The 15,609-nt window shown below is 45.0% G+C and overlaps 1 protein-coding gene across 1 annotated transcript in view; it reads left to right on the plus strand.

Annotated features, from left to right (window-relative positions):
- The window catches only part of LOC309566191 (integrin alpha-IIb-like), a 110,297-nt gene that overhangs the window by 25,684 nt on the left and 69,004 nt on the right, over positions 1-15,609 (plus strand). The window contains exons 5-7 of the mRNA XM_082271277.1: positions 3,994-4,043; positions 8,803-8,848; positions 10,814-10,927. Of these exons, the coding sequence (XP_082127403.1) occupies positions 3,994-4,043; positions 8,803-8,848; positions 10,814-10,927 (210 nt within the window). The remainder of the gene's footprint in view (positions 1-3,993; positions 4,044-8,802; positions 8,849-10,813; positions 10,928-15,609) is intronic.

The raw sequence follows: 15,609 nt of genomic DNA on the forward strand, positions 1-15,609 counted from the left end.
TCTCTCCCGACCCACTGTTTCCTCTCTCCTGACCCTCTGTTTCCTCTCTCCCGGCCCCGTTGTTCTCTCTCCCAACCCCCCCCCCCCGTGCTCTCTCCCAGCCCTGCTGTGCTCTCTCCCGGCCCCGCTTTTATTTCCCCTAGCTTCGCTGTTTCCAATCTCCCTGCCCTGCTGTTTCCTGACTCCCGCCTCCACTTTGATCTCTCCCGACCCACTGTTTCCTCTCTCCTGACCCTCTGTTTCCTCTCTCCCAGCCCCGTTGTTCTCTCTCCCAACCCCCCCGTGCTCTCTCCCAGCCCTGCTGTGCTCTCTCCTGGCCCCGCTTTGATTTCCCCTAGCTTCGCTGTTTCCAATCTACCAGCCCTGCTGTTTCCTGTCTCCCAGCCCTGCTTTGATCTCTCCTGACCCTCTGTTTCCTCTCTCCTGAGCCCTGCTTTGATCTCTCCTGACCTGTTGTTTCCTCTCTCCCAGCCCCGCTGTTTCCTCTCTCCCAGCCCCGCTGTTTCCTCTCTCCCGACTCGCTGTTTCCTCTCTCCCAAGCCCCGCTTTGATCTCACCCAACCTGCTGTTTCCTCTCCCCCCAAGCCCTGCTTTGATCTCTCCTGGCACCCCTGTTTTCTCTTTCCCGGCCCCTATTTGATCTCTCCCGACCCGCTGTTTCCTCTTACCCGGCAGCAGTTTCATGTTTATTTGTTTTAATATTTTGTAACGTTTTTGAAAATGTTAAAGTTTTTTTTTTTTGGGAGGGGGGGGGGGCTGGTGTGCACATATTTGGTCTTGCCTAGGGCACAAAATAGCCTAGCACTGGCCCAGGTGATGATATCACTGCTACTTTAACTAATAATTAACTAGTTTACAAAATGCATTTAGTGCACACAAATTGGATTTGGATTTATATCCTTTGTGGCCATAAGGAATATATTTAAAATAATTTTTTTTTGTGCCAGTGGTTCAGGTTTAACATGAGATCATGTAGTAGAATATCAGAAGATTTACACTTTGAGTTTCGTTTTTTTATCTTTTTTTTTTATTAGGGTAATTTTTTAAAGTAGAATTTAATATTTTACAGGCCTGTTCTTCTAGTGATACCAGTATTGACTACTTATTGATTATATTATTATTGGCCTTATGCACATATAAGGAGATGTGGCTGCCTCCGTGAATATAAACAGTATATTTACAATCACGCATACACATAATTTCATATGTTTCAGGCCCAACTCCAGGCTTAGCCCATCAGTGTATCCCTCCCAAAGCCCCACCATTTTATATTTTTTGCTTTTCTTAATACTTCGCTTTTTCAGGCCAATCACATGACGAGCAGGGGTCTCCTTGGGTTTTCTCTGCAGAACTCTCTGTGGCACAACACTGAGCACAGGGCACCTTGGTGATGTCCTATCATGGGGAATGTGCATGTCACCCTGCACTCAACATTGTGTCCATGGGCTGAATGAAACTGTGTGTTATATTTTTTCTTTGCATGGATTTAGATTATGTTCACACATTTATGTAAAAACTCTATGTATAAGCAATATACACTATATTACCAAAAGTATTAGGACGCCTGCCTTTACACGCACATGAACTATAATGGCATCCCATTCTTAGTCTGTAGGGTTCAATATTGAGTTGGCCCACCCTTTTCAGCTATAATAGCTTCAACTTTTCTGGGAAGGCTGTCCACAAGGTTTAGGAGTGTGTCTGTCTATGGGAATGTTTGACCATTCTTCCAGAAGAGCATTTGTGAGGTCAGGCATTAATGTTGAAGAGAAGACCTGGTTCGCAGTCTGCGCTCTAATTTATCCCAAAGGTGTTCGGTCAGGTTGAGGTCAGGACTTTGTGCAAGCCAGTCTAGTTCTTCCACCCCAAACTCGCTCATCCATGTCTTTATGGACCTTGCTTAATGCAGTGGTCCAAATCATTTGGTGGAGGTGGGATTATGGTGTGGGGTTGTTTCAGGGGTTGGGCTTGGCCCCTTAGTTCCAGTGAAGAGAACTCTTAAGGTCTCAGCATACCAAGACATTTTGAACAATTTCATGCTCCCACTTTGTGGGAACAGTTTGGGGATGTCCCTTTCCTGTTCCAACATGACTGTGCACCAGTGCACAAAGCAAGGTCCATAAAGACATGAATTAGCGAGTTTGGAGTGGAGAAACTTGACTGGTCTGCACAGAGTCCTGACCTCAACCTGACAGAACATCTTTGGGATGAATTAGTGCGGAGACTGCAAGCCAGGCCTTCTGCCCAACATCAGTACCTGACCTTAAAAATGCGCTTCTGGAAGACTGGTCAAACATTCCCATAGACACACTCCTAAACCTTGTGGACAGCCTTCCAAGAAGAGTTGAAGCTGTTATAGCTGCAAAGAGTGGGCCAACTCCATATTGAACCCTACGGACAGGGCCGGATTAAGAGCATCATGGGCTTGGTGCTGAGGATTTTGAAGGGCCTTAAGGGCCGTGCCTTGGCATGCACCCAGAGGAGGAAGGGTGCAGCCATGCATGCCTAATTCAACATGGGATGCTGTCTCTGAAGCCCATAAACACATCCATGCATCGGCAACTGTCCCTCCTTGTCCGGCCTTCGTGCTGTGTGGGGAGGTTCTGAGGGAGCTGCCTGGGGAAGCGAGCATAGAAGCCAGACTTCTGTGTTTACAAGTGACAGAAGAGCGGTAACAGTGAATATGGCCAACCCGGGGCCTATATAAAAGGTAGGGGCCTGGAGCTGCAGCTCCAATAGCCCCTACGTTAATCTGGCCCTGCCTACGGACTAAGACTGGGATGCTATTAACCACTTGCCGACCGCCGCACGACTATCTACGTCGGCGGTCAGCCCCTCACAGGCAAACTAACGTAGGGCTACGTTGCTTGCTTGTGAGGGTCTAGGGAGCGAGCGCGCGCCCCCGCGTGGTCACGGACCCCCCCGCGCGTGTGACCAGCGGACCCGATGTCCGCCGGCCACTCGGCGATCGGCGGGGGAGAGGGAGAATGTCAGGCAGCTTGTGTAAACAAACTGCCTGTCATTCTCCTCGCTGCAAAGACACTGATAAAACGGATCTGGTATGTAGATCCGTTGATCAGTGTCCTTACAGCTAGAGCCACAGCCAATCACAGTAGAAACCACGCCCCTAGGGACACACACAGCCCCTCCCTTCCAAATAAAGTTAACCCCTTCACTACCAGTGTATTTTTACAGTAACAGTGCATATGTATAGCACTGATTACTGTAGAAATGTCACTGGTAACCCCAAAAGTGTCAAAAATGTCAGTCAAGGGTCCGATCTGTCCGCCGCAATGTCGCAGTACCGCAAAAAAAATCGCAGATCGCCGCCATTACGCGTTAAAAAAAAAAACAACAAAAAATGACAAAAATCTTTCCCTTTGTTAGTAAACGCGATAACTTTTGCGCAAACCAATCAAAATACGCTTTTTGCGATTTTTTTTACCAAACATAGGTAGCATAAAACAAATTGGCCGAAAATTTTTAAAAATTTTGATTTTTACATTTTTTTTTGGGGGAATTTCATATAAAAAAATGTGAAAAATATTGCTATTTTTGCAAAATTGACGCTCTTTTTTTGTTTATAGCGCGTGATCAAAAAATCGCACAGGTGATCAAATACCACCAAAAGAAAGCTCTGTTTGTGGGAAAAAAAGGACGTCAAATTCGTTTAGGTACAGCGTCGCACGACCGCGCAATTGTGCGTTAAATTCACGCAGTGCCGAATCGCAAAATACCCCCTGGTCGGAATGGGGGTAAAATCTTCCGGGGCTTAAGTGGTTAAAGCTCATACGCGTGTAAAGGCAGGTGTCCCAATACTTTTGGTAATATAGTGTAACTTTTACCTACTGATAATTCAATTTTAGCTTACCGATGGTTGATAAGATAAAAGAATTCTGACTGGTTCTTCTGCATTAATGTCCTTTTGAAATTGCACTGCCCTTTACATAAGAACTTAAATGTGGAAATGTCTTTGTGTCTCCAATTATGCAGCAGAAGATAACCGCTACTGTGAGATTGGATTTAGCACAGAAATAAGCAAGGTAAGTTAAATTCCTTTAGTTATAAAAATAAACAAAAAGAATATCAATTAATAACATACAGTATACCTGCTTCTTTCTGCACCTTTGCATAACTGAACATATTTAAAGCTAACCTTCAGCAGGTATATAAAAATAAATGCAGCTCTATTTATTAATACGTACTTAACCAAATATGTGTTTGGTTAAATGAAAGCAGTGTAAGCATCTAAATTTAATTTGGTATTCGCCTCTCACAGTCACTGCACAGCAGAGCCCAGACTGGGAGAGTGAATAGAAGCACAATGAATCAATCAGTTATACTGTAGTGCTAACATAGAATGCCTTGATAATAAGAAAGAGCGAGGCGACAGAAAGATTTGCTCATCAGTCAGCTGTTTCTTCTTTCACTGTCCAATTGCAGGCTGGGGGAGGGACATGACCTGCATGTGTTAATTAACTGCAATAGAGAAATATCAGGTCTTCTGCCCTGTTAGACAATGGAGTGCAATTGATATGTACAGTATAAATCTCAGGACTGGACAGAACTACAAATCCTTTGGCGGTTAAAACATCTCTTTTATATGCATTTCATCTGTGTTTGCCCAGAGTTTAGTTTTAAGATAAAACTGTAACCTTAACCACTTAAGCCCCGGAAGATTTTACCCCCTTCCTGACCAGGGGTTTTTTTTGCGATTTTTTTTTTTTTTTTTTTTTTTTTTTTTTTTTACTGTGTGTCTTTAATGGACAATTGCGCGGTCGTGCGACGCTGTACCTAAACGAATTTGACGTCCTTTTTTTCCCACAAACAGAGCTTTCCTTTGGTGCTATTTGATCACCTGTGCGATTTTTACTTTTTGCGCTATAAACAAAAAAAGAGCGTAAATTTTGCAAAAATAACAATATTTTTCACATTTTTTTTATATGAAATTCCCCCCCAAAAAATGTAAAAATCTAAATTTTTTAACATTTTTGGCCAATTTGTTTTCTGCTACATATGTTTGGTAAAAAAAAATTGCAAAAAGCGTATTTTTGATTGGTTTGCGCAAAAGTTATTGCGTTTACTAACTAAGGGAAAGATTTCTGTCATTTTTGGTGTTTTTTTTTAACGCGTAATGGCGGCGATCTGCGATTTTTTTTTTTTTTTTTTTTGCGGTACTGTGACATTGCGGCGTACAGATCGGACCCTTGACTGACATTTTTGACACTTTTGGGGTTACCAGTGACATTACTGCAGTAATCAGTGCTATACATATGCATTGTTACTGCAAAATGACACTGGCAGGGAAGGGGTTAACTTTATTGGGGAGGGAGGGGTTAAGTGTGTCCCTAGGGGTGTGCTTTTTACTGTGATTGGCTGTGGCTACTAGTGTAGGAACAGGGATCAACGGTCCTACATAGTAGAACCGTTTGATCACTGTTTCTACACAGGGGAGAATGACAGGCGGCTTGTTTACATCAGCCGCCTGACTTTCTCCCTCTCTACCGACGATCGGCGAGTGACCGGCGGACATCGGGTCCACCGGTCACACGCACTGACTTCCCTGTGAATGAGCCGCGGCGGGCGCGCGCTCGCCCGCTATAGGCTCACAAGGAAGGGACAGGCAAGTGACGTAGATCTACGTCCCTCTGCCTGGCCGGGGCTGACCGCCGCAGTAGATAGTCGTGCGGCGGTCGGCAACCGGTTAAAATCTGTCAGTAATCCTATTGAAGAGTGCTACATGCAGTATAATTTATCTTCTTCCTAGCCTGCAAAGAAGCTTTTAATGGTTAGGTTGGAGATGAGTTAGACATGGTGGCCATTTTTAAGGGCAAGCTCCAGGGTGAAAACTGAAGGTGAAAACTGGTTTTAGAACCGGACTGCAAATTACACATCCTTTCCTAATGCATCTTTTTGAATACAATATGTCACACAAACCTAATTTATAGCATTACACAATTAATAGTGATAGCTTTTTTATGAGTGATAACTTATCCCAGTGCCAAATGGTACATTGTTGGTTTCAATTTATATTTGATGATTTAGATGACTATACAACACTGTATGGGTGTAGAGAACTTTCAGAAAATTGGACCCATGTGGTCTTCTGAGAATGGACATTACCCTTGGGGTTTTCAGTGTAGCACTCTACAGGTAGGTGCTAGGTAAATGTATAGTGGGCCTTGTCTGCCTAACAGCAGGGCCATGATTTATGTTAGTTAGGGTGTCATGGGTTCCAGATGTGTTTGCTAAAGGGGAAGTCTCCCCACTGGTTCATGTGAGAGGCTTCTCATAGGGTAGTGGAGGAAGCCAATCAGGGGACTCATTCAAGCTTGTAGCTACCCCAGAAGATTATGCCACAAAAGATTCTGGCAGTGGATATAAGTTTGGGGGAAGTGCTGAGGGGATCCGGTGTGCCGAGAACCTGCGGAGAGCGAGAGGGGTCCAGTCCCAGGAAAGCCTACACAGGTCGTGAGTACTGAGGATTGCCCCTGGAGGTCTGCCTAGTGTCAAAGGGGACCATTCCAGAAGAGGTTCTAGAATCCAGTATCAACTAGCTGAGGAAAGGGGGTACCTAGGTTGAGGACCCTAAAGTTACTGAGGGGGTTACAGAGTCCGTGAACCCCGAAGAGTTCAAGGTTAAAGGGGGCACCTGCAGTTTGGGCCCTGAATTGTACAGAGTGTCAGTTGAGAGTTGCAGCCATACAGAAACCTACTACAAACTACCTCAAGCCAGTGCAAGACTGGGGGGGGGGGTAGCCAGTGACTTTGCAGTATAGCAGTGTCAGTAGTTCTATAATCCACAGTCCTGGATCTTCTGGACTTAAAGTCGAGGAATTCAGCACTTCTATCAAGTTAGTGTGTTCTGAGAGTCAGTGAGCGTTGGCTAGCATCGGCTGGCGTCAAGGCAGCGTTAACAGACATTTTTCCTGGAAGTCCCAAGTGTATTTAGTTGAGCCTAAGGAGTATCCCACTCATTCCCTTCTCCCATCCCCTTATCCACAATAAAACCACAAAACAAAGATGCCGGAGTTGTCAATGTCTCAGTTCTCACACCCAGGGTCACAGCTCACATGGGCTGGAGAGGTAACCGGTAACAATGGCAGACCCACATCAGGCCACAGGCCTGGAAACCTTGCTACATCAGTTTTATGTGGAGTTAGCAATCAGGACATTGGCCAAGCAGTTATAGATGGTCACCTCCGATCCCTCTGGTGAACACCGGCAGTTAGGACCAGAGTTTGGATTTGCTGCTGAGATTGCAATACTGACTATTTATTTTGAGTGCCAATCTCAAATTTCTGGTTGTATCTTTCCATCTAAGGACCCTCCTGCTGTGTAGGTTGGACAAAGCCTACTCTTTAGCTTCTTATTTTTTTAACCTTTTTTAATCTTGATCTTTTATACTATATCAGTTATACTACAATGTAGGTTAGAATAATGAGTGCCTTCTTCTCTTGGATTAGAACTTTGCGATACTTATAGCAGCCAGTTTCTCTTGTACCTTCTCATCTGAGGCACTGGGGAGGCAATAGGAGTTGCAAAGCCTATGTACATTGTCTTTTTTGCTGTCAGAATAATTTTTCTTCCAAGTCAATGGGAATGCATATGCAGCTTGATGAAGGTCAGGACGAGGATTAGATGCATTTGTAAAGGAACCCAGATGAAACTTAAGCTGGTCATACGCTGTGCAAATTTCATCTGGTTCCAGAGGAACTAGCCAAAATTCTCTCAGTGGGCGATTCTGCAAGTTTTGCTCTGTTCGAAATAAGTTGATCTTTTGATCAACTTTTGTCAAAGGAGTGTAATGATGTCGTGCCCGGAGTACCCTAAAAGCTGTCGCGAGCAACCATCCTTGTCCCACGGACAGCCATCTTGTTCAGTGACACAGGCAAAATTCCATTTTAAGCGTAGCAGCAGATGTGTACTCAGCAGAGGTATTTCCTCCCCCCCCCCCCTCACTCAAGAGAGTGCCTTATCTTCAAACACATCCTGGTTGGCAGGTTGTAAAGTCTTATCGGCCCTTCTAGCAAGAGTTGGGTCTCCGTGGACAGCAGGGGGTCTGACCAGATGTCCAGTGAAGCTGCCTTGTAAATTCCCCAAGCCAAATTGTTAATTTACATCTCACAATCCGTGCTCAAATCATACCTTTTTACCCGAACATAACATATTAACAAAAAGTAGATATTTGAATGCCGCATAGCACGCTAATCGTGACGAGACCACACATGGTCACCCTGTAGTACAGGAAATGAAAACGATCAATAAGATATCCCCTCTGTGATAAAAGGAAGCTGGACAATCTGTGTGCTGGGTGCAGCTGAGAGTGGCATTGTTACGCAAGTGACGGCAGGGTGTAAGATTGCTTGGTCTTTGGTCACAAGGTGGATGAGAAGGCCAGGGGTCTGATACCCACCACCGTCACAGAGCCTGCTGGTAAATTTGCAGACAGTCAGCAGCTGCATCCAATCAGATCCAATCTGCTGTTTGGGCATTTTGGCAGCCTACAGGGCCAGCTGTCAAAATACAATAGCCCCAGATAGGTTCATTGGCGCTGCATAGCATGGATAGAGGAATATGCTTGTTTTTTTTGTTCAGCCCATAGAAAAAATAAATGATCATTATGTGGCCATCTTTAGAGGCATTTCAAACTGAATGCTTTTAAAAACATGCTGCATTTACCTAGCTACACAAGCCCTTGGGCAGCTATGCACAACCATATAAAAGATAATTTTCTTCAAGCATTTTTCAGCTACTGTTGATAAAGCAACTGTACAAAGTTCTCTTTTACTTTTTTTATAGAAAGGTGTTTTGCTAGCTGGAGGACCTGGCGGGTATTCTTTTGAAGGTAGGTATTTCTTTGTAGCTTCATAAAAAGTGCATTTTAGGTCTCTGTATTTCTATTAGCGTCCACATATTCAGAAAAAAACGGCCAATACGCAGAAGAAGCCAGTAACCTTTACAAATAATCCAACCAAAAAATATGTTTTTCCCTTGTATAGATGCAAGCCTTTGTTCCATGAGCACCTTGAACTGTAACCCTAGGACCACTTTATTAGGTACACTTGTTCAATAACTTGGTAACACAAATTGCTAATCAGCCAATCATATTGCAGCAACCCAATGCATTTAGGCATCTAGATGTGGTGAAGACAACTTGCTGAAGTTCAAATCGAGCATCAGAATGGGGAAGAAAGGGGATTTAAGTGACTTTCAACATGGCATGGTTGTTGGTGCCAGATGGGCTGGTCTGAGTATTTTAAAAACTGCTGATCTACTGTACTGGGATTATCATGCACAACCATCCCTTGGGTTTACTGAGAATGGATGGAAAAAGAGAAAATACCCTGTGAGCGGCAGTTGTGTGGATGAAAATGCCTTGTTGATGTCAGAGGTCCGAGGAGATCAGGCAGACTGGTTTGAGATGATAGAAAGGCAACAGTAGCTCAAATAACCACTCGTTACAACAAGGATATGCAGAATACCATCTCTGATTGCACAACACATCAAGCCTTAAAGCATATGAACTAGAGCAGCAGAAGACCACAGCGGGTGCAACTCCTGTCAGCTAAGAATAGGAAACTGAGGCTGCAACTCACACAGGATCACCAAAATCGGAGAATAGAAGATTGGGAAAACGTTGCCTGATCTGATGAGTCTCGATTTGAGCTGCAACATTCAGATGGTAGGGTCAGAATTTGGCATAAACATGAAAACATGGATCCATCCTGCCTTGTATCAACGGTTCAGGCTGGTGGTGTAATAGTGGGGGGGGGGGGGGGGGGATATTTTCCTGCCACACTTTGGGCCCCCGAGTACCAACTGAGCATCATTTAAATGCCACAGCCTACCTAAATATTGTTGTTGACCATATCCATCCATCCCTTTATGACTACGGTGTACCCATCTTCTGATGGCTCCTTCCAGCAGGATAATGCACCATGATCAGCAGTTTTTGAAATACTCAGACCAACCCATCTAGCACCAACAACCATGCCACATTGAAAGTCTAAATGCATTGAGTTGCTGCAATATGACTGGCTGATTAGCAATTTGTGTTCCCAAGCAATCGAACAGGTGTACCTAATAAAGTGGCTGGTGAGTGTATATACATATCTAGTGTTTTTCTATGTACATATCTAAACCCATAAACGTTCTATATTTTGCACCTTTCCGTTTTTTTTTTTCTTTTTTGGTCAGGCTTTTTTTCTTTTAGTTTCACCTTGTGATCCTGCCAGTAGCACACTTCCTGTCCTAAGGTGATAACATTCACTCACTGTATTGCATTAGGGTAATAAAGGCTCATAGGCTAGACTTGCTTTACCGGGAAGAACTTCCCTCTCCTCCTTGCCGGTGAAGGTCTCAATACAATGGCCATCTCATGCCTACTAAAGGCTACGTTCATCCAAAAATTATATGTTCTTGGTGTTTGATGGATGCTGGCTCACTCTTTGGCTTGCTGCATTTTTCTGGGCCTCCAAAACAGTGAGTGAAACTAAAGTAGTGTGATCTTATCACTAGTCCAGAAACGGAATAAAAACATAAAAGTTGATTGAAGCAGATGGCAACATTATTTGTGGGTTTGCAGTTTCCAGTAAATCTGCCTCTGCAGCAATGGTTATTTTTAGTTTTACATGCTAAGATATAAAGATTTTATAGCATTTTTTAAGCTGCATTTCTGTAATGCTTTAAGCTTTAACATGGTGGTATTCAGGTAGAAAACCCTATTGGTGGGTTAAATGTTTACCCAACCAATAAGCATCTTTCATTATATTCTGGTGTCAGTGCCTCATTGTTTTTTTCCTTTATCCAGGACTCTACGTTACAGTGCCTCTTTCCAGTATCCCAGGAGATTCTGCACCCATAAGAGAATTTTCTGACCTCTACATATCAAAGGAAAGTGCGCGTGTGTCTAACGCCTATAAAGGTAAAATTTGAGAGCATTTATAGACTATATAAAGGGTTTTATGCAGCATTTATAGCAATATATATGTTGGACATCTCAGCCCAACCTACAGTATTGATGAAACTAACCAAATGTTTCATTTATCACTGCTGTAGATGTAAATTAGCACTAGTATCCTCACATTGGATAATAGTTTATTATAGCAAATTAGCTTGCTAGTCCAGCGTAAAGTAGCCAAAACATTTTCAGACTAGGGAAGGGTTTAATTGCAATAATTTCAATTTATTCATTAATATTATTATTATTATTATTATTTATTATTTCAATCAAATGCAATTATTTTAATAAATATCAACTGCTAAATACCTTTCTCGTCAGCATTATATAGCATTCTTGTGACTTCTATCAGTGTCCGACCGAGCAATGGTTAAAGCCTGTAAGAGGAGTTTTTATTCTCCTCTGACTGTCCTATGAGGCTGCATGACCCCTGACACTCTGGGCCTAATTCATTAAACCTCCAGCCTAACTCTGCTTTGTCTTTTTTTTTCTCGCCGGGTTCAAATCAATTAACTCCCGCTGTGGGGAACTGGACAGCGTTACAGCAACAGTGAATTCCGCCTTCAGCGGCGTTGATGTAGGCTGAATTGCGATCGCGGCTTTTCAAATTCTCATACTTATGTCAATGTGAACGCAGCACTCACACACAGCACCTTGGTCTAGTGGGATCTTGCACATATCCTCTGATTCATGCATCTCACTCTGCCGTAGGTTCTAATCTGACCATCTCCACCTAAGTTGTGTTGGGGAGAGATATGTTTTATTTTTAAAACTCTGACAGATTGGATCATTTTTATGGCTCCAAAACTTACATCAAGTACATACAGATAACATGATGGCACATACACTGTGAAGCGCTTGCAAAGTCACATCATGTACAGCTATTTCATTATCTCTTCTTTGTCTAGATTTGAACTCATGATTGGAGGTTGCAGAGCAAACCATTATAACCACTACACCACTTGAGGTCCACATTAACCACTTAAGCCCCAGTCCTATTTCGGACACTTTTTGTTTACAAGTTAAAACCAGTATTTTTTCCTAGAAAACTACTTTGAACCCCCAAACATTATATATATTTTTTTAGCAAAGACGCTGGAGAATAAAATGTCGGTCGTTGCAATATTTTTTGTCACGCGGTATTTGCGCAGCAGTCTTTAAAACACCATTTCTCTAGCGCTCATTGACAGACGTAGTCCTCGGTGATACAGCACCTTCGGGTTATGTTGCCTCCACAGGAGCAGGACTAGACAGGAAATTAAAAAGCTCTGGCCACACCCTAGGGGCAGTCCCAGAGGGTATATCCTCTCTCTCTCTGCCTCAGCAAATCAGTTATTTTCTGTCTAGTTAGGAGTAAGGACCTAGAGACCTTGCTGGGATCTTAGGTCCTGGCAAGATTTTTTCTTAAAAGATTTTTTAGACAGCTTTTTTTCTCCAGTGTTCCTGTGAGATCTTCAAGCAAGAAAGCTGAACTGGGCGACGGGCTGGATGTTGAGATCCGGTGGTCACCCCAGTTCAGCCTACGAGCGCGTGCAGGCCATAGCTCCGCGCTGGGTCGGCCGCGACAAAGTCCCATTAAAGGACTGACCCCGCGAGTTAAACGTCTCGCTGAAACGCCAAAGACCATGAGTCACGGCGTCCATATCGGTCGACAGCCCTCCCGCCCCGGTGGAGAGGGGTACTGTCAGGAGTTGGTGCCCGCCTGGTTCCGGTATGGTGAGTAGTATGTTCCCCCTTTTCCCCTGACGGGTCTTGTGGTGAACGCGGGCCCCTCTTTGTATGGTAAGATAGAGTCCCTCTCTATCCTATAAATGACACAGATCCTCCTACTTTGAGTGTGATTTATGTGCAAAAAGCCAGGAGGCTTGGTTTGGGAGCTAACAATCTAATTGTATACATGTTAAAAAGATTGTAATCAGTGGCATTCTGGGAATCTTACGGTGATAAGAATAAGCTACCTACCAGTCAGAAGCCACGGACATGTAGACTGCCTTCCTAATCAGATCTCCAGCTATTAGCAGGCCTCCCGAATGGCCATGCGGTCCGCCAGGGCCGGTACCGCCAACCACGCCAAATCCCCATGCAGAGAGAGTGTTGTGTGCCCTGCAGCACACCGCTATTCAGTACAGGCCGCCGCCATTTTTTTTGCTGGATCGCACGAGCCGCCATTTTGGCGTAGCCTCGTGTCTCCAGCATGGGGGCGGCCATGTTTGAGGTGATCCAAACACCTCGTGGAGCTAGGGGAGGCGCCGGAAGGCGTGCAGAGGGGCGGAGCCGCCTCCTTTCTTCCTGGGCAGCCAGCCAAAAGACTTCCTGTTTGTCAAGACAGTGCTGTAACCTGTTGCAGTTAAACTCTGAGCATCAAGTGGTGAGCCTGGGGGTCTATCTCTCTCTCTCGATCGATAGGGATCCCTAGCAGGTAACACTAAGGGGCTTTTGTGGCGCTGGGGGTCTGAAAAAAAAAAAAAAAGAAAAGTTTTTTATTTTTGAATTATATTATCCAGGAAGTGACTGGAATTATCATGGACCCTGCCACACATATTCCCCCACCTGTTTCCCTCGAGGGGGCCACGGGACCCGCCGGTGCACAGAGTGTAGAGGCATTTACAGCAATTTTGGAGTCTATGGTGGCTCGGGTGGAGGCGGCCTGTCAGGGACGGGGGTCAAGGAAGCGACCCCCGCCTACCCCTATACTATCTGACACCTCTGACTCAGATTCAGAGATGGTCACTGCAGTTGCAGGTTCCTCTGGAAGAGCTGTTGTCTCAGGTAAAGCCCCCTCAGACAGTGAGGAGGACGCTTCTTCTCCCGCTATAATTCAGGAAGAAGCATTGGTGGACGCACTAGTTGTGGCAGTGCAGGAAACCTTAAAACTTGAGGCTTTACCGGCAGAGGCAACTGAAACAGAGATTCCTTTTGGTACTAACAAGCCCATCAAAACGGTGAAGGTTTTTCCTGTACCCAAGTGTTTCGGTAATCAGATTAAAGGAGAATGGGAGCATTCTAAACGTACCTTTACTATTTCCAAGCGTATTGCTAGACGCTATCCGTTTGAGGAATCCATCATTAAGAAATGGACGGTACCACCAGTGGTGGATCCACCTATTTCCAGGCTGAATAAAGCCACGGTTATCCCAGTGGAGGACACTTCGTCCTTTAAGGATCCGGTGGATCGAAAGATGGAAGCAGAGTCCCGCACCATCTTCTCTCTGATAGGGTCAGCATTTAGACCAGTAATTGTTATTGGTCTAGTTTCCCAGACACTTACGGAATGGACGAGAATGGTACGCCAAGACCTTAGGGGAAAAGATAATCCCCAGGAGACATCTGATTTGATGGAACAGATTATACAAGGGCTACAGTTTATCTGTGACGCAGCCTTGGACACTACTCCCTTATTAGGGCATGCATCTATGTCAGCGGTGATCCTCAGACGTGTGCTGTGGTTAAAATGCTGGTCAGCTGACCTAGGTTCCAAAAAGACCTTGACAAATCTCCCTTTTCAGGGGAATCGTCTATTTGGGGCCAACCTAGATGAAATCATTAAGGATGCCACTGGGGGCAAGAGCACTTTTTTGCCACAGGCTGCTAAAGCTAAGGGACCTCGCAACAAGCGAGGACCTTTCTTTACCGCCCATAAAGGGCGCCCGGCTGGTACTAGCGGGAAAGGCAAGACTCCTCCAGGAGGGTTCAAGAAGGGCTGGTCGGACAAGCAGAGGACCAATCCAGCCAAACCCGAAGCAAAGGAGTACACAGCCTGAAGGTGCGCCCCCACCCGGTTTCAGGGTGGGGGGACGTTTTCACCGGTATTCAGGACATTAGATCGAGCATCAACCACTACTACCGGTGCGATTCTTCCCTTCCAACATTTAAGTACTACAGGAAGCGGTAGTTACCGTTCCCTGAATAGATCTTTTCCTTTACCTTTTCCTAAGATTAGTCCCTATACCTCACAGGAATCGGATCTGGTTGACCAGATAGGCCAAGTAGCCTCTAGTCGGGTGACTTCGGTCCCTGAGGTTCAACCAGAAAAGATCACCCTTCCTGATAACAATCAGGTATCTGATAAATGTGTGGGAACAGAAAACGACCAGACTTTCTCGGATGGTCGGGGCCAGATACCTCTAGGGACGCCTGGTTCAGATTCTATCAGCGCCAGTGGTCCTAGAAATTCTAGGCTGGCCTCCTCAAGCCGGCCTGGCCGACTTGGACATGCTAGTCGCAGACGTTCCGTGGGAACTTCGTCTCAGGGAGTGTCTGTGGTCTCAAGGACCAATTTACCATCATGCTTTACAGTCGCTGGTTTTAATGGCCTGGCCATCGAGACCCAAGTACTGAAGGACAGAGGTTTGTCTACTTCAGTCATTCCTACCCTTATTAAAGCAAGGAAAGCGACTTCCAGCAAGGTCTATTATCACACATGGAAGACTTATATTGCGTGGTGCGAATCTTTAGGATTTCCTCCACGTACCTATTCGGTGACTCGAATATTGGCCTTTTTTGCAACAAGGGGTTGAGCAGAAGCTAGCCTTGAGCACCATCAAGGGTCAAGTTTCGGCATTAGCAATCTTCTTTCAGAAGCCTTTAGCTACCAAGTCCTTGGTGCGGAATTTCATCCAGGGGGTGCGGCACCTGGCTCCACCAGT

Source organism: Pelophylax lessonae (genome assembly GCF_965119305.1).
Source record: "Pelophylax lessonae genome assembly, chromosome: 11".
Lineage (NCBI taxonomy): Eukaryota > Metazoa > Chordata > Amphibia > Anura > Ranidae > Pelophylax > Pelophylax lessonae.